Genomic DNA, 19,214 nt, shown 5'->3' with positions numbered 1-19,214 from the left:
TGGAACCCCGACAGAGAACTTAAGAGATCTTAAAAGTCAGGACCTCCGTAGATCCAGAGACTGCAACACAGGTAGACCTCGACTTACAACCGTTTTTTTTAGTGACCGTTTGAAGTTGCAACATCACAACAAAAAAAGTGACTTATGACTGTTTTTCCAGCCGTTTGAAGCATCCCCCATGGTCATGTGGACCAACATTTGGACGCCGGCACGGATTTGCAACAATTGCAATGTCCCGGGGTCGTGCGATCCCCTTCTGACAAGCAAAGTCAATGGGGAAGCCAGTTTCACTTAACAACAGTCTTAATAACTTAACAGCTGCAGTGGTTCACTTAACAACGGTGTCAAGAAAGATCGGAAAATGGGGCAAAACCCACTTAATTAATATCTATCTCACTGTGTGGGTCGTAAGTCGAGGATTACCGTGTTTCTCTGAAAATATGACCGGTTCTTATATTAATTTTTGCTCAAAAAGATGCATTAGGTCTTATTTTTGATAGGTCTTATTTTGGGGGAATACAGTATTAAATGCATCCATCTGGATGACAATCTTACCTGGGGCTTATTTTGGAGGGTAGGGCTTATATTACGAGCATCCTGATAAATCATGCTAGGACTTATTTTCCAGTTGGGTCTTATTTTCGGGGAAACAGGGTATCTATGTATAGTCCATGGACTGCAGCAACCAGGAGGTCCCTCAGCAGTCCAATCTCACACAGTGGCTAAAGCAGAAAAGCAACTTCCAGATCAAAACGTCATCTGGATTGCAGGCTTGGGATCGAGGCTAACGAGAAAGCTGCGTGCATGAAAACGGAGGGAATCCTCTCCATTTCTCCAGATACCTTTTTCATCTTCCCCTGTTTCAAATCCAGCTTCAGCTGCTGGTTCTGTTGAAGCAAAGTCTTGATGCTGTTCTTCAGTTCAGACATTTTTGCTTGGAGCATGAATTTATCTTTCTGAGTGATGGACAAATCGTCCCGAACCATCTCCAATTCCGTCTTGAGGTTCTAGAAGGAAGCGTGGATTGCCAAGAAACCGTTAATAGAATTCTTTATTGGCCCTTGTGTGATAGGACACACAAGGAATTTTGTCTTTGGTGCATAAGCTCTCAGTGTACATAAAAGATATAAGTGATAAATCATGATTATAATCATCATAAAAATACATTCATCATAAATCATAAGATACAACACTTAGAGATAGTCATAAAGGTAAACGTTCCCCTCGCACATACGTGCTAGTCGTTCTCGACTCTAGGAGGCGGTGCTCATCTCTGTTTCAAAGCCAAAGAGCCAGCGCTGTCAGAAGACGTCTCCGTGGTCATGTGGCTGGCATGATTCAATGCCAAAGGCGCACAGAACGCTGTTCCCTTCCCATCAAAGGTGCTCCCTATTTTCCTACTTGCATTTTTTACGTGCTTTCAAACTGCTAGGTTGGCAGAAGCTGGGACAAGTAACGGGAGCTCACCCCGTTATGTGGCACTAGGGGTTTGAACCGCTGAACTGCCAACCTTTCGATCAACAAGCTCAGCGTCTTACCCATTAAGCCACTGTGTCCCTTCAGCGTTAGTCATGGGATACTAATTAAGCAATCAACATAATCATCTAGGAAACTAAATAAAACAATCTAAATCGTAAAGATATAACCAACAACGTTATAGTCATAAGTAGAAAAGGACAGATAATAGGAAGGATAAGAAGAAGAATAGTAATACAGTCTCCGTAAATAGGTTGACAGTGTTGTGGGAATTAGCTGTTCAACAGAGTAATGGCATGGGGGAAAAACTGTCTTTGTGTCTAGTTGTTCTGGTGTGCCCGATAATGCCGTTTTGAAGGTAGAAGTTGAAACAATTTATGTCCAGGATTGTGAGGGGTCTGTAAAAATTTTCACAGCCCTCTTTTTGACCCATGCAGTATGCAGGTCCTCAATGTAAGTTTGTTGTCAATGGTTAAGCAACGATCATCACGGACAATAAGATGGAACCGCTTTGCTTCGTTCAAACCTAATGCTTTTTAACTTGCCAACGAACTGGGGTGGGGGGGAAGGAGATGGAATGTGGAGAATGTGTGCAGAGATCGCGAGAGCTTGGAGCCAGCAAGGTCACCGCGCTGCAGGTGCCTGAGAAAGAGACGGACTGTTCTCATAACAAAAGACCTTCTCATAATTGGACAATGTGATCAACCAGGGGCAGGGAGAAGGAGAAAGGATTGTTTAACAGGGCAAGCATCTGCGCGGGAAACCAGAACTGGTTTCGTTTCTTCAGTACCAACATGGTGTATCCAATAAAGTTTTACTTTTGGGAATTCAATTCTCCCGAGAGTGTTTCCTTGTTTTGGGTTTGCTAACTGGACACAGTTGACAATAAATCTAACTCGAGCACAAGTTTATCATATCTACTCAGGAGACCACTAGCCGAGCTCACGTACTTGTATTAAGGCAATATTTATTTCCACCAGGATGTGTTCACACAACACACCAAGTAATAAGCGGTGGTTTTCAACTACCATAACTGGCATTATGTTGAACCCAAGGCCAAATGAACCCAGTATCAGCCCAGTGTGAAGTGCCAACTTTGCTGCAAAATTTTTACCGCCAAGATAGTGATTCTAGAACAGCAGGCTTAGTTAAGTCTGAAACAGAATCTGAATTCAGGCCTGGAACAGCTCTGATCTTATTTTTATTCATTCGGAATCTTATTTTGCCTCTTTAATTCTTTCAGAATGACCTGCCTAGAACGGGAAACATCTGTAGAATCCAGTGAAAATACCTGGAGAACTAACTGCATGCCTTCCAACTCCTTCTGACTGCGTTGCTCGGTCAAATCCAGCTGTTGCTTCAGAGCTTGGAGTTCCCTCTCTTTCTGTTCAACTTCCCATTTGAGGTCTTCCAGCTGCAAGGACAAACAGACAAGTCAAAATTACGACAAGCTTCTGACAGACTGGAGAGGTCAGTAGCACAAGAGTGTGGGCTTCCATTCAGTGCAAAGCACAGATTTCAAAGGGGGCTTTCTTTTGCAGTCAACCATCCATGAAGGAATTCTGTTCAAGAATATGAATTATCCATCTACCAATCCTGGCTCAAAACCAATGAAGATCCCTTCTCTCCAAGAAGTAATTTCGAGATGTGGTGAAATGCAGTCTGGATTCCCAGCAGGGAGGGGCTGCATTTCAGAGGACCAAGACAACAAAATTTAGATCAGTGGTAGTCAACCTGGTCCCTACCGCCCACTAGTGGGCGTTGCAGCTTTCATGGTGGGCGGTAGGGATTTTTTTAATTTAATTGACTTTTTAAAAAAAAATCATAGCACTATTTAAAAACATTTTCATTAGGTTTTCATAAAATTCCCCGTGACAATTTAAATTTCTGAAAATATACTATTTGTATCGCCCGCACATAAGTTTAGTTCACGTTATGTAATGAAACTAAATGGCGCTATAGTGCGACCGCAAACAAAAGAGCCTCGTCCCAGAATACTTGCGCATCTCCCCCCACACCACTTAGCTGTAACAGACAAGCAGAGCTGGTAGCCAGCGCCCCCACCAAAACCCAATCCACGATGCGCGAGAGGCATGCGTAGACGACAATACATGATGCTTTACTGTAGAACCGGTGGGTGGTTAGAAAATTTTACTACTAACAGAGATACAAAAGTGGGCGGTAGATATAAAAAGGTTGACTACCCCTGGTTGAGATAGTTTGGTTAGGAGAATCAAGACAGCTTCTTCCTAGAAATTCTCAGAGTGTGTATTTAATGACGTAACTAGCTTACTTGAGTTTGGCAAGATTCTGTCTACAGGCGAGGAACAATAAAGGACACTGCTCAGAAGTAATTTTGCAGGTCTTCCTTGGTTTTTGGAGCCTGACGCAACCTTTGGGAGTGCCAAGTGAGCCAGGAGGCATTTTGTGGCAGCTAGATTTACGGTTTTATTACATATTATATAGGGCGGGGCAAATAGATCCTTATATTCAGATTCCAAATACTGATGAGCTATAATAGGGCAACGAAAACAAAATGCTTAACAATGCTTTTGTCTTTTCCCCACCTCCGTTAAAAAATCCAAACTTGTAAACTTTACACTTAAAGGGAAACATTAACTAATTATGGGTTGGAACAAGTAACGGGAACTCAACCCGTTACACGGCGCTAGGGATTTGAACCGCTGGATTGCCGACCTATCGATCAACAAGCTCAGCATCCTTAGCCACTGAGCCACTGCATCCCTTGACACTTGAATATTACACTTGACATGAGGGGTCCTTGGTGCTCTCTGAGCTTGCTTGTTTTCCTGCGGAGGTTTCATTACCCAACTAGGTGACATCATCAGTGCACTGATGACGTCAAGCTCAGAGAGCACCAAGGATCCCACACCGAACATTTCCAATGCAGTTGCAACATAGATTCCTCATCAGTTCAGATCTTTTTCCCCTTCCACCCAATTTCCTTTTAATTGACAATTGTTTTCTTCTACTGTGTTCCCTCAGTGCTTTCCTACCGCGCGCGTAAAGCCCAAATGCCCAATCAAGGAGGAAAGGAACGGCCAAGACCCAGATTTCACCTCTTGGTTTTCTACAGGTTGCTTGTCCAGTTGATCATCCAGCTGCTTCTGCAGAAGCTGAAGCTGGGACCGAGCATCTACAAGCTCTCGCTGGATCTGGGAGACTTCCTCGGAGTGTTTTCCATCTTCTGCCCTAGAACAGACAAAGAGACTCAAATCACCTTGAGAACATGGCATAGGGCCGGGTTATTTACGAGACCGCCTACTGCCACCGATCGCCTCCCACCGACCCGTACGCTCTCACAGAGAAGGACTCCTTAGGGTGCCATCCGCCAGGCAGTGCCGACTGGCGACACCCAGAGGAAGGGCTTTCTCTGTGGGGGCTCCCACCCTCTGGAACGAGCTTCCCCCAGGGCTTCATCAACTTCCTGACCTCCGAACCTTCCGCCGCGAGCTTAAGACACATCTATTTATTTGCGCAGGGCTAGCCTAGGGTTTTAGTTTTTAAATTTAGTTTTTAATGGGGTTTTATATTATTTTATTCTAGTGATATTTTTAATTCGGCCTAATTAATAAGTTTTTTAATTGTTGTTTTTACCTGTATTATTTGCATGTTTTTATCTGGCTGTGAACCGCCCTGAGTCCTTCGGGAGATAGGGCGGTATAAAAATTTGAATAAATAAATAAATAAATAACATCACTGTTCTCAGAAACTACTGGCCAACAGCATTAATGATTATGAGTTAAAGATAGGACTTCGACTTCGGGCCACAACTGACCCCAAAATTTATTTATCTTTTTTTTTAAAAGTTTTTTTTAATTAATAATTCAAATTAAAAACAATGGACATGGTTTAACGTCACTGGTTTTAAACATTGTCGTCAAATTTAAGCTAATAAATGCTATACTTCTTTATCTTTGTACAAATTTACATTACTTCTTCCATGTCAAGTATGTAGGTTAATCCATCCTCAATATAATCATATCTCACATACAAGTTTAATATACATTGAGATATCCATTTCTAGACATTCATTACACCTTCATCTTAGCATTCCTCTTCCTGTCCAACCATTCTTCCAACCAGACTTCAGAGGATAATTAGAACTGCAGAAAAAATAATTGCTACCAACCTGCCTTCCATTGAGGACCTGTATACTGCACGAATCAAGAAGAGGGCCGTGAAAATATTTACAGACTCCTCCCATCCTGGACATAAACTGTTTCAACTCCTACCCTCAAAACGACGCTATAGAGCATTGCACACCAGAACAACTAGACACAAGAACAGTTTCTTCCTGAACGTCATCACTGTGGTAAACAAATAACTCCCTCAACACTGTCAAACTATTCACTAAATCTGCACTACTATTAATCTTCTCATCGTTCCCATCACCAATCTCTTTCCATTTATGACTGTATGACTATAACTTGTTGCTGGCAATCCTTATGATTTATATTGATATATTGACCATCAATTGTGTTGTAAATGTTGTACCTTGATGAACGTATCTTTTCTTTTATGTACACTGAGAGCATATGCACCAAGACAAACTCCTTGTGTGTCCAATCACACTTGGCCAATAAAAAATTCTATTCCTATTCTATTCCTATTCCTATTCATAAAAATTAGTCCAGATTTCATAGTACACTGAGCTCCAAGGTAAGTCTGTCCATTTCTGCACAATTAAAGATTTTAGTTAGCGCTTCTTCCGAGGGGGTGTCTTTGCCCTTCCATTTTTGGGCAAAAGCTATTCTTGCTGCTTTTAATATATGTAATATTAGATCGGTTGTATTCTTGTTATATTTGCCTTCTATAATGCCTAATAAGAAAAGTCCCGGTTTAACTTCTATTTTTAATGTTAAGATCTCTTCCAGCCGACACCTTATTTGATGCCAAAAATTACTCTAGCAACGAACATCATACAAAGAAAATTTATATAAGATGTTTTTGCAGGTGGCATTTCCCACTCACAAGATTTAGCAAGAATAAGCAAATAATACTCTTCAATGTGTTGGAAATGTCCCAGGACAATTTGACCGTATGTGGTGGGAATGCCCAAAGGAAGAAAAAAAAATTGTGGCAATTGAGCCCAAAATTTATGTTGCTAAGGGAGACGCAGGAATCTTCTCAAGTCACAGTTAGCACCTGCTAGAAGTTAGATAAGGGTCAATGCAGTGGTGGGATTCAAGTAAATTAACAACCAGTTCTCTGCCCTAATGATTTCTTCCAACAACCAGTTTGCCAAACTGCCCAGAAAGTTAACAACCGGTTCTCCCGAAGTGGTGCGAACTGGCTGAATCCCACCACTGGGTCAATGGCACTCAAAGAAGAGGTTGGGTTTAGTTCGCTTGTGGCCATGTAGGGATTACAGGCTGCTACCTCTTTTAACTCCCTCCTCTCCCCAGGTTCCACCAGTCCTTCTGTAGGTTGCCTCTCTCCAGCTCACTGTCCCAGGTACACAAGGTTCCCTCCCCTCATTTGCGCTGTTCGCACACAACTAAGGCAGCACTCAGTGCTTAAACACTCACTGCAACTTGTCGACTTCAGCCTGGAGAGCCTCGATCAGGACTTCTTTGGCTTGCAGCTCTCGCTTGACCTCGCCGAGTTCCAGGGCAGCAGCTTTATAATGCCGACGATTGTGTGCCGACTCCGCTTTTGTCGTCGTAACCTGCCACAGCACGTTGCATCATTACCACACTGGCAAAAGGTAGCCCCTTTTTCCCAACCTCGGTGCCCTGCAGATGGGTCAGGTTTCAGCTCCCTACGCTAGATGGTTAGGTAGGAATTCTGGGAGTTGAAGTCCAACCCATTTGTAGGACAGTCTATGTGGGGGGAAAAAAACCCACTAAGGAGACAGGAAGAAGAGATGCTGCTTAGGAAACGGTCAGATAAGAGGCAGCGTAGCCCACAGCTGCATAATGGGTGGGGCAAGAGATTCAGAACCCTAGTTTCTCAGGCTGTAAAGGAGACGGTGGGAAAATTGCACTTTCAAACTTGCACGATTCTGTCGAGGTCGCTTTACAATAAAGTAGAGTTAGTTTATCAGGTTGTGTTCCCTGTCAGGTATACTTGATCAGGCTAAACCTGTGTTCTGACCAAGCCCGGGTTTAGCCAAGGAATCTGAATTGCTTGCTGTACACTCAAAACGAATGGTTGTCAGTGACAACCCGCCATTCCCAAACCCTTCCTATTTATTTCCCAGCCACGGAGGGGCTGGCTAGTGTCTACGTCTACTTTTCCCCGAGAGCCGGCTTATTGCTTTCCATTGCTCTCCTCTCCTCTGTATTTGTAGAGAGGGGAGGAGAGCAATGGAAAGCAATAAGCCGGCTCTCGGGGAAAGGCAGACATAGACGCTAGCCAGCCCCTCCCTGGGCCCCATCTGTTCCTCCCCCTCACTCAGCTCAGGTCCCGAAGACAGCTGCCTCTCCACCGAGGGGAGGACAGAAGACCCTCCCTCTGCCTCTGTCTCCAATGCTGTTTCCTTATCAGAGCCTTCCAAAGGCTCCGAAACTGGCCCAGGTACCCCCTCAACCTCCTCGTCATCTGACTCTGCTGCTAGTTCTTCTGGCAGCAGATGGGCCTCAACAACCTGCTGTTGTGTCCCACCAGTGGCCAGCAGAGCTGGTGGCGGACTCAGACAGTAAGGAGTTTGGGGAGGAACATGGGCCAGTACTGGAGTCTGGGGAAGGCTCCGATGAGTACTCTGCATCAGAGGCAGAGATGGGGCCAGGGACGCCCAACAGTTATCAGCTGCCTTCGGAGTTGGACATCAGTTGGGGCAGAAGAACAGCTGGAGCCTGTTCCCAATGTGCGCATGCACAGAGCTGCCAGGAAAAGGGAACAGCTAAGGAACAAGGGCCGACTCAGGAGTAAAGCCACAGGTGAACGGTGAATGGCCCCTCCTATACGGAATAAAGAGGAGCGAAAGGGGAGGGGAGTTTGCAGGAGGCAATTAGTTCAATTCATTAGAGTGAAGATCTGTTCCTGACTTCTTGCCAAGTGTTGTCTGCTACAGAGTGGCGTGTGGAAGATACCGGCCTGGCAGCTCTCCGAGCCTGATCAAGGTCTGTAGTTGTGAAATCTCATGAAAGACTGTTTGCTGGGACTTTGCTGGAGAGGGATTCCCTTTAAACTAAATAAAAGGGGTTTTATCGGGGGGGGGGGGGAGGAGTCGGCTTCGTGGTTTGGGAAAGCCTAGGTCAGAACACCTGCTTCTTTCCTTTTCTCCCTAGGAACACCACATTTCCAAGTCTTACATCTTCTCAATGTTCACAGTAATCCTGGGCAAAGTCACTCATTTATACCGTACACCATCTTGACCTCCTGCCCAGAGGTGACCAAGCACCCAAGAAGTCCTTAACCGAGCTCTGAACGCTTTCAGCCAGGACCTGTACCTGTTCCTTAAGACTGAAAACGTTGGCTTTTTCTTTCTCCAAAGCCATTTGCAAAGTCTGAATCAGCTGCTTCATCTTTTGATCTTCTTCTTCTTTGCTCCTCAGAACCGCCTGGACCTGGAAGACGGGGAAGAATCACAAAGCAGAGAATGCACCTGTCAAACCCGGAAGCCACCTTTTAACATTTGGGCCTTCAGGCCTGCCACCTTTTGTAATGTTGGAAAATGGGAGGGGTGCTTGCATAGAGTATGGGTGACATGTAGTCAAAATAACATTCCTTTCTGAGAGTCAAGGACGCCTTGCCATGGCACCTGGAGTCGGATGATTTGGACGGTGGATGATTGGACCATGTGATGGACATGTGGGTGCAGGGAAAGGGACTTGAACTTTCCTTTGGGTGGGGAAAAACTGGAAGCTCTCAGATTCGGGTTTTCCCAGATGTGCCAATATGACATCTCTAATAAAATGGAACTTTGAGGAAACTCAGGTCTCGGAGTCTTCTTTCGTTGGGGGTGTTACTGACAGCACCGTTTATTTCTGCACTCGTTTATCATTTAATTCGCCCACAGGACAAAGGACCTGCCTTGGCGCTGGAGTCAGGGTTTAAAGCAGGGGTGTTAAACTCAATTTCATTGAGGACCGCATCAGGGTTGTGTTTGACCTTGGGGGAGGGGCAGCGGGTGTGGCCAAGGGGGCATGGTCAGCTTGACGTCACTCCGTGTTGGGGGCACCCGTGGTGGCCCGAGCGCTCTGCCAACGAAACCAGGCTCCTGAGCTCCGTTTTCGGCTGCGACGGCCTCCTGCAACCTTCTGCCATCGAAAACGGGGCTCCGTTTTTGCTGGCAGAGGCCCCGCAGGCCGGTCCTTCGCTGTTTCCAGGGAGGCCCCGAGGTCCAGCATCCCATGGGCGAATCCGGACCCCGGCCCTTGAGTTTGACACCCCTGGTCTAAAGCAGGGGTCTCCAATCTTGGTCCCTTTAAGACTTGTGGACTTCAACTCCCAGAGTCCCTCAGCCAGCAAAGCTGGGAGTTGAAGTCCACAAGTTATTGTAATGCTCTCTACATGGGGCTCCCCCTGAAGTGCACTCGGAGGCTTCAGTTAGTCCAGAATGCAGCTGCGCGGGTGGTAGAGGGAGCTACACGTAGCTCCCACGTAACACCGCTCCTGCGCAGACTGCACTGGCTACCTGTGGCCTTTCGAGTGCACTTTAAGGTTTTGGTCACTACCTTTAAAGCGCTCCATGGCTTAGGGCCTGGGTACTTACGGGACCACCTGCTGTTACCGCATGCCTCCCACCGACCCGTACGCTCTCACAGAGAGGGACTTCTCAGGGTGCCGTCCGCCAAGCAATGTCGGCTGGCGGCCCCCAGGGGAAGGGCCTTCTCTGTGGGGGCTCCCACACTCTGGAACGAGCTTCCCCCGGGTTTACGCCAAATACCTGACCTCGACCTTCCGCGAACTGAAGACACATCTTTTCATTCGCGCGGGGCTGGCTTAAATTTTATTGATTTTAAATTATTTATTATTAATTTTAATGGGGTTTTAGTTTTATATATTTTAAAGTTTTTTAGGCCAATTATAAAATAAGTTTTTTAATTTGTATTTTAAATTGTATATTGTATTGTTTGTTTTTATTTTTGGCTGTACACCGCCCTGAGTCCTTCGGGAGAAGGGCGGTATAAAAAATCGAATAAATAAATAAATAAAATAAAGTCCACAAGTCTTCAAGTTGCCAGGTTCGGACACCCCTGGTCTAAAACATCTGGAAACCATTCACTAAGAAAGCTGCAGGAGGAGATCAGAGGGAGCCATGATCTCATTAAGAAGGCAGCATCTCATGATACAGGAAGTCCTCGACTTACAACGGTTCGTTTAGTGACCGCTCAAAGTTACAATGGCACTGAAAAATGTAACTGATGGGTATCTCTGTGGTCATGTGATCCAAATTTGGATGCTTGGCAAGCGGATCAGGTTTAGGATGGTCACAGTGTCCCCAGGGATGTGGGATCCCCTTTTGCGACCTTCCGACAAAGTCAATGAGGAAGCCGGAGCCACTTAACAACCGTGCTGCTGATTTAACTACTGCGGCGATTGGCTTAACAACCGTGACGAGAAAAGTCTTAAAATGGGGCAAAACTCACTTAAACAAATATCTCGCCTAACGACGGAAATTTTGGGTCAACTGTGGTCGTAAGTCCAGGACTTCCTGTACTTTCCTATAACCAGCACAGACCTAGGAATGGTCTAGCATCTTCACCACTGGGAAGTAGACTGAGGAGGAAGAGGAGATGTTTTCATAATAATAGAGAAAGAGAAGGAGGAGGAGAAGGGAAGAGGGAGGAGGAGAAGGAGAAGTTTTCATAATTGAAAAAGAGAAGGGCTTTTTTCATAAAGGAGGAGGAGGAGGAGGAGGAGGAGAAAGAAAAGGAGGAGGAAGAGGAGAAAGAAAAGGAGAAAGAAAAAGGGGACAAGGAAGAGGAAGAAAAGGAGGTGAAAGCGAAGGAAGAGGAAGAAAAGAAGGAGAAGAGGAGGAGAAAGAGAAGGAGAAAGAGAAGGAGGAAAAGGAGGAGGAAGAAAAGGAAGAGGAGGAGGAGGAAGAGAAAGAGGAGGATGAGAAGAAAGAGAAGAAGGAGGAGGAAGAGAAGAAAGAGAAGGAGAAAGGAGGAGGAGGAGGAGGAAGAGGAAGAAAAGAAGGAGGAGGAAGGAAAGGAGAAAGAAAAAGAAGGACAAGGAAGAGGAAGAAAAGAAGGAGGAGGAAGAGGAGGTGAAAGGAAGAGAAGGAAGAGTAAAAAAAGGAGGAAGAGGAGGAGAAAGAGAAGGAGGAGGAAGAGGAGGAGAAATAGAAGGAGGAGGAAGAGGAGGAAGAGAAGGAGGAAGAGAAAAGGAGGAGAAGGAGAAAGAGAAGGAGGAGGAGGAAGAAGAAAGAGAAGAAGAAGGAGGAACAGAAGAAAGAGAAGGAGGAAGAGGAGGAAGAGGAAGAGGAAGAGGAGAAAGAGAAAGAGGAGGAGAAAGAAGAAGAAAGAGAAGAAGGAGGAGGAAGAGAAAGAGGAGGAGGAGGAAGAGGAGAAGGAGAAGTCTACCTGGAGATTCAATTGCACCAAATCCGCCTCTCTCTTGGCCAGAGCCGCTTCAAGGATGCGGTTGTGCTCTCGCAGAGCCGCGTTGGACTGGCCAAGGCCGGTGAGTTTTCCCCGTTCGTGTTCTAGTTCAAGCGAAAGCTTCTTGTTGGCCTCTTCCAGGCGCTTGATCTTCCTCCGGAACCCTCTCGCTTCTTGAAGCTGCGTGGCCACACAAACAATTTTTTTTTTCTCATTAAAGACACTGCACGGCATCCTCAATAAAAAGAAAAAAAAAAAAGATACTGACCTCTTTCCCCGAAGACCTTTCTCAGGGGTACCTCAGCGTCACCTAAGGACTGGGCCCAAACAAGGTTTGGATGGCTAAAGACAACACTCAATTTTGAAGACGAGAGGGATAAGCTAGGACCCATTTCTCTCTTTTCTTAGGCTCTGAGAAATACTTGCCTTTTTAAATTTAATAGGGCAACGACTCGTATGTAAACAAACTCAACTCTCTTCTAGCACTGATGATGTTACCTAGTTGGGTAACGAGACGTCTGTGAAAAAACAACCCAGCTCAGAGAGCAACAAGGACCCCGCAGTCCTCCTCCTCCTCCTCCACGAACACCACTCCCTTCTAGCACTGATGGCGTTACATAGTATGGTGGTGAAATGTTTGCAAGAAAACAACCCAGCTCAGAGAGCAACAAGGACCCCCCAGTTTTCAACCTAACTCAGCGAAGAGTTGACTGCTTGCCCCTAACGACTAGCTCCGCCATTTTCAGGAATTGGGGTTAAAGGATTCCAGTTGAACATGGCTGACAGAAAATGCCGAATGTGCTGACATTTACTCCTTAAGGTCCTTCCTTATCAAGAACCAAGAATGGCTTCAACGGCTTTAAAGGTAAAGGTAAAGGTTCCCCTCGCACATACATGCTAATCGTTCCCGACTCTAGGGGGCAGCGCTCATCTCCGTTTCAAAGCTGAAGAGCCAGCGCTGTCCGAAGACGTCTCCGTGGTCATGTGGCCGGCATGACTCAACGCCAAAGGCGCACGGAACACTGTTACCTTCCCACCAAAGGTGGTCCCTGTTTCTCTACTTGCATTTTTTACCTGCTTTCAAACTACTAGGTTGGCAGAAGCTGGGACAAGTCACGGGAGCTCACCCTGTTACACGGCACTAGGGATTCGAACCGCTGAACTGCCGACCTTTCGATCGACAAGCTCAGTGTCTTACCCACTAAGCCACTGCATCTCCAAAGTCAACGGCTTTGGCCATATCCAACTCAACCAACCAACTCACACTAGATCGTGGAGTCAAACCAGTTGCACTATGGCTTGGTTATGTCTGTGTAAGATGGTGGAGCAACCCAGTAAGCCAGGGGTGTCAAACTCAAGGCCCGTGGGCCGGATCCAGCCTGCAATATGGTCAGATCCGGCCCACAGGGCCATCCTGATTTACCCAATGCGAAGAGGAAACATGCCAGCAGTTTGGGGAGTGGCATCAAACTAGCCATGCCCACCCAGTTGGCCACATCGGCCTGCCCCCCCACCCCCGAGGTCAACCACAGCCACATGATGTTACTACCAATTTGCCCTGTGCGCGCACGCCCGCTTCATGCACATGTGCCCGGTTCGTGCATGCGCCTGCCTTCCACATATGTGCCCGGCCTTCCGCGCATTTGCTCTGCTCGCGCGCCTTCTGCACAGGCTCCCGGCCTCAAAATGTGCCTAAATAGGATGGCAAAGAGCTGGAGCGGGGTGGTCAGGCCCACCTGTTATTTCTGCTACCGGTTCGGGCAAACCGGTGCAAACCGGCTGAATACCACCCACAGCCCTGATGCGGCCCTCAGTGAAATCGAGTTTGACACCCCTGGGATAAGCCATTTAGCCATTACCTCATCTTCAAGCTCAAGGACCTTCTCTCGGTATTCTTCCAGTTCTTGGCTGGTGAGCGAGATGACTTCTTGCAGCTCCTTCTCGAGGACCATCTTACTGTGGGTTAGAGACTGCAATTCCGCCTCCAGAGTACGGATCTGTTCCTGAAAGCCAGAGGCACAGTCTGGGTTAGTGTCCCCGCCGGAACAAGGGTGCCACTGTTTCAGAAGATCAAGGAAATGAGCTTGCTTACCAGGCTAGCGTGGTTACTTTCGCTCTCGGAGAACTGGGCCTTGAGTTCATTCAGTTCAGCTTCGGACGACTCCTTGGCAGCAAGGGCCTCCTGAAGGCGCCGGCTGAGGACGCCAACGGCGTTCTCATACGCTTTGTGCTTGGCTTTCATCTCCTTTTGGGCTGTGTTCAGATCGGAACCCAGCCTCTTCATTTTCTGCTTCTGTTCGCTAATGGCCCTAGAAAGGGAACCCAACGACAAACGGCAGTCCGTAAAAGAATGTGATGGCTCGCGTGGTTAAGATGCTGGTGGCCGAGCAGCAAGCTCGCGTTCGAGACCCGAGTGGTGTCGAGGGATGGGGAGAGCTCCCGTCCTTTGCTCCAGCTCCTGCCAGGAACATGAAAGGAGCCCCCCAACTGGGGATTCCCCCCTGGTGATGTCATTGGGTAATCCTTTCAATCTGGAAGCACCTTGGTGCTAATTACAGATTAACAGAGTTGGAAGGGACCATGTAGGTCATCTAGTCCAACCCCCCCCCCCCGGCCAGGCAGGAGACCCCACACCATTTCTGACAAATGGCAGTCCAATCTCTTCTTGAAAGCCTCCAGTGATGAAGCTCCCACAACTTCTAAAGCCAACTTCTGTTCTATCAGCTGATTGCATTCACTGTCAGAAAATTTCTCCTTATTTCTAGTTGAATCTCTCCTTGATCAGTTTCCATCCATTGTTCCTCGTCTGGCCTTCGGGTGCTTTGAAAAATAGCTTGACCCCCTCCTCTCTGTGGCAGCCCCTCAAATATTGGAAGACTGCTATCATGTCTCCCCTGGTCCTTCTCTAGACTAGCCATGCCCAGTTCCTGCAACTGTTCTTTATATGTTTTAGTCTCCAGGCCCCTAATCATCCCGGTTGCTCTTCTCTGCACCCTTTCTAGAGTCTCAACATCCTTTTTATAGCGTGGTGACCATAACTGGATGCAGTATTCTAGGTGTGGTCTTACTAAGGCTTTATAGAGTGGTATTAGTACCTCATGTGATCTTGATTGTATCCCTCTGTTAATGCAATTTAGGATTGCGTTGGCTTTTTTGGCAGCCGCCGCACATTGCTGGCTCATATTTAGCTGGTTGTCCACTAAGATTCTGAGTGTGATGTGCGCAGTTAGTGATACAGGTAGTCTTTGACATACAACAGTTCGTTTAGTGACGGTGGGAAGGTTGTAAAGCACAATGTCACAAGAACTAATGAGGGCACGTGCAATGTACAATTCTTAGGACAGAATCAACAGTATTATATAACATGCCTCACTTCGCCCTTCACGTTTTGTAATGGTCAAAAGGTTACCTAAGAACAGATACAGGTATAATGTGTTAAGATTCAGGTAAACTAACACAAGTTATACTCACATCTTCGTTTCTTGTTGCATTTCATCGACTTGTCGTTTTAAGTCTTCGTTTACTTTGACAAGAGCTGACATCTGTTCTTGGTCGAACCTCAAAGACTGGGGAATTTGGAAAAAAAGCACAAAAGGAAAATTGAAACAATACGTTCTTTTTTTTTTTTTTTAATATACTTTATTGAACTTTTTTACATTAAAAGCATAAAAAAAGGAAAAAGAAAAGCTTATATCATTTAACAGCTATTTGTGGTGTTTTTCATCTGACAATAATCCGTGCAATAATGACAAACATTAAATTCTACATATTTGTATTCTTATTTTATCTATTGATTATGCTTAGTAACTAAAAATTCCTATCTCCTTTCCATCCATCCATACCACCGTTCCCATATACCATAAAATACTGATGTCTCCTTATCCTTCAGACTCAGAGTTAGTTTGTCCATTTCAGCGCAATTCATAATCTTTTGTATAATAAGTCTCTCTGAGGGCACACATGGCTGTTTCCAACATTGAGCAAAGGCCATCCTAGCAGCAGTTAATATATGTAGTATATTATACGTTCTTTAATGCAGTGAGCTTACCTATTTAGGTACAAGGCTGGCTTAAAAGAAACATAAGGTAGTCCTCAGGTTACGACCACAGCCGAGGCCAAAATTTATGTCGGTAAGGGAAAACATTTTGTTAAGCGGGTTTGCCCCATTGTACGACTTTTCTTGCCACCGTTAAGCGAATCGTTGCATTTGTTGTCACACGGTTGTTAAGTGAATCCGATTTCCCCGCTGACTCACCAAACGGGATGGACATGACAACCCGGACACTGTGACCGTCATAAATATGAGTCAGTTGCTAAGCGTCCGAATTTTGATCATGTGACTCTGTGGATGCGGCAACAGCCGTAAGTGTGAAAAACGGTCCCAAGTCACTTTTTTTTTCAATGCTGTTGTAACTTGGAATGGTCACTAAATGAACTGTTGTAAGTCAAGGGCTGCCTGCACTGGGAATTATGTTTAATTTAGTTTAACTTTATTGATTAGCCCTTGGGCCATATCAGAGTGCAGCGTTCCAGACACAAATTATTATTAAAATCTGATTAAAAACAATTTAAAATGGAATGGGAATAAAACACCATTTAAAATGAAATTGGAATAAAATGCAGTTTAAAGTGAAACTGGAATAAAAATACAATAATTTAACATAGAGATAAATAAAATACGATAAAATTAAATTATATTTTGGTGTCACCCCCTACAATCTACCCCTAATTATGAAAAAAAAGAACAATTTTTAATAAAGGAAGGAAAAACCACAGAAATGTCTCGTTTTTTTTTCTATCGGTTTCCTAAATTTAGCTTTCCTTCCCACCTGTAGCTCCGTCTCCATGTCATTTCGTTCTTTCTGGGCCAGCTGGAGTTGGCTCTCCAGTTCCTCCATCTGCTGCTGAATCTGCGTCAGTTCCTTCGCCAGCTTGGAGTTCTCCAGCTCCGTGGATTTCTTCTCACCCTGAAGCTGAAGGAACTGTCGCTTTAGCTCTTTGATTTCGGCATCCAGCTTCTTCTTGGTAGACTTCAGTTCGCTGATTAGCTGGTCTTTGGAAAGCCCGTCTCGGCGGTAAGCTTCTACCATCACCTGCGGGTCAAGAACCAAGCATCATTGTTTGATGGAAAATATTACGCAGTATCAAACTCTTGTTCCACTGGATCATGCTACCACATGTGGTGGACATGCGTCGAAGCGAAAAGATACTGGACTAAAATACACACGTGGTTGGAAAAAATGATCAAAAAACATATTGACTTTAAGCCAGAAGTTTTTATGTTGGGAATTATACCTGAGATATATAGGTAAAGGTAAAGGTTCCCCTCGCACATATGTGCTACTCGTTGCCGACTCTAGGAGGCGGTGCTCATCTCCGTTTCAAAGCCGAAGAGCCAGCGCTGTCCGAAGACGTCTCCGTGGTCATGTGGCCGGCATGACTCAACGGCAAAGGCGCACGGAACGCTGTTACCTTCCCACCAAAGGTGGTCCCTATTTTTTCTACTTGCATTTTTATGTGCTTTCGAAACTGCTAGGTTGGCAGAAGCTGGGACTAGTAATGGGAGCTCACCCCGTTACACGGCAGCACTAGGGATTCGAACCGTCGAGCTGCCGATCTTGATCAACAAGCTCAATGTCCTAGCTCCTGAGCCACCGCGTCCCCGACCTGACGTATATAGGTATATATCTATTTATTTATTTTATTTTTTGCATTTATATCCCACCCTTCTCCGAAGACTCAGGGCGGCTTACACTATGTTAGCAATAGTCTTCATCCATTTGTATGTTATATACAAAGTCAATTTATTGCCCCCAACAATCTGGGTCCTCATTTTACCTACCTTATAAAGGATGGAAGGTTGAGTCAACCTTGGGCCTGGTGGGACTAGAACCTGCAGTAATTGCAAGCAGCTGTGTTAATAACAGACTGTCTTAGCAGACTGTCTTAGCAACCAGAGGGCCCTATATAGGTGTATATCTATATACCTGAGATATATACTAGAGATTTTAAATATTTGATTGTGAATATCATTATAGCAGCTAGGATTGTATTTGCAAAAAATTGGAAAAATGAAAAGTTACCTTCGCAAGCTGAAATAATTAGAAAAATGATGGAATGTGCAGAGATCAGTAAGTTAACATTTGAAATCAGAGAGCAAGAAGATAAGCAGTATTATAAAATATGGGACTTATTTTACAATTGGTTAGATGGAAAGTTGTGTTAGAAAAGATAAATATAAGATATATGTATGAAAGAGATGTTTTATTTTGTGAATGCGCAGGAAGATACGTTAGCACCCATGCAGCACGTTGTAATGAAATTGATTTGATGAGGATTTTTTTTCTATGCTTAAAAATAAATAAAAAAATTTCAAAAAAAAAAAGAACTCTTGTTCTGCAGCAAGCTGGCAGTTGGGATCCCAGGGGGAAAAAAATACAACTGCTTAAAATGCTGTAAATAGGTGCGAAAGTCCAAAATACTTTCAGAGATCCAATAAGAAGAATATGAATCTTTGAATATGAGCCAGCAAATGTGTAGCAGCAGCCAAACAAGCTAATACAATCCTGGGTTGTAATAAACAGAGGCATAGAATCAAGATCACGTGAAGTATTAATGCCGCTTTACAAAATGCTAGTAAGACCACCCCTGGAATAGTGCACAAATTTTGGTCACCATACTACCAAAAAAGATGTTGAGACTTTGAAAAAAAGTGCAAAGAAGAGCAACTAAGATGATCAAAGGCCCGGAGACTAAAACATACAAAGAACAGTTGCAGGTTTGGGGTCTGGCTAATCTAAAGAAAAGAAGAATTAGGGGTAACATGATAGCAGTATTTCAATATTTGAGGGATTGCCACAAAGAAGAGGAGGTCAAACTATTCTCCAAAGCATCAGAGGGCAGGACAAGAAATAATGGTTGGAAACTGATCAAAGAGAGAAGCAACCTGGAGAAACTTCCCAACAATGAGGACAATTAACTAGTGGAACAACTTGAATCCAGAAACCGTGGGCGCTCATCACTGGAGGTTTTTAAGAGACCAGACAGTCACTTGTCTGAGATTGTATAGGTTCACCTGCTTGAGCAGGGGGCTGGACTAGAAGACCTCCAAAGTCCCTTCCAACTCAATTCTAATTCTAATTTATGCCTTATTCCTCCTATTCTATTCTATTCTATTCTATTCTATTCTATTCTATTCTATTCTATCCTATTCTATTCTAT

The 19,214-nt window shown here is 45.0% G+C and overlaps 1 protein-coding gene across 6 annotated transcripts in view; it reads right to left on the bottom strand.

Annotated features, from left to right (window-relative positions):
- Window positions 1-19,214, bottom strand: part of GOLGA3 (golgin A3) — a 66,590-nt gene that overhangs the window by 3,927 nt on the left and 43,449 nt on the right. For all 6 annotated transcript variants that reach the window (XM_058158841.1, XM_058158842.1, XM_058158838.1 and 3 more), the window contains exons 13-22: window positions 16,823-17,086; window positions 15,465-15,559; window positions 14,086-14,302; window positions 13,853-13,996; window positions 11,976-12,173; window positions 8,895-9,011; window positions 7,029-7,168; window positions 4,557-4,689; window positions 2,768-2,890; window positions 843-1,007 (exon numbers count right to left, since the gene is read on the bottom strand). In XM_058158841.1, coding sequence (XP_058014824.1) covers window positions 843-1,007; window positions 2,768-2,890; window positions 4,557-4,689; window positions 7,029-7,168; window positions 8,895-9,011; window positions 11,976-12,173; window positions 13,853-13,996; window positions 14,086-14,302; window positions 15,465-15,559; window positions 16,823-17,086 — 1,596 coding nt within the window. The remainder of the gene's footprint in view (window positions 1-842; window positions 1,008-2,767; window positions 2,891-4,556; window positions 4,690-7,028; window positions 7,169-8,894; window positions 9,012-11,975; window positions 12,174-13,852; window positions 13,997-14,085; window positions 14,303-15,464; window positions 15,560-16,822; window positions 17,087-19,214) is intronic.

The sequence above is a fragment of the Ahaetulla prasina genome, chromosome 15 (genome assembly GCF_028640845.1).
Source record: "Ahaetulla prasina isolate Xishuangbanna chromosome 15, ASM2864084v1, whole genome shotgun sequence".
In the NCBI taxonomy this organism is placed as follows: Eukaryota; Metazoa; Chordata; class Lepidosauria; order Squamata; family Colubridae; genus Ahaetulla; species Ahaetulla prasina.
This window is presented reverse-complemented; position numbering and strand designations above follow the sequence as displayed.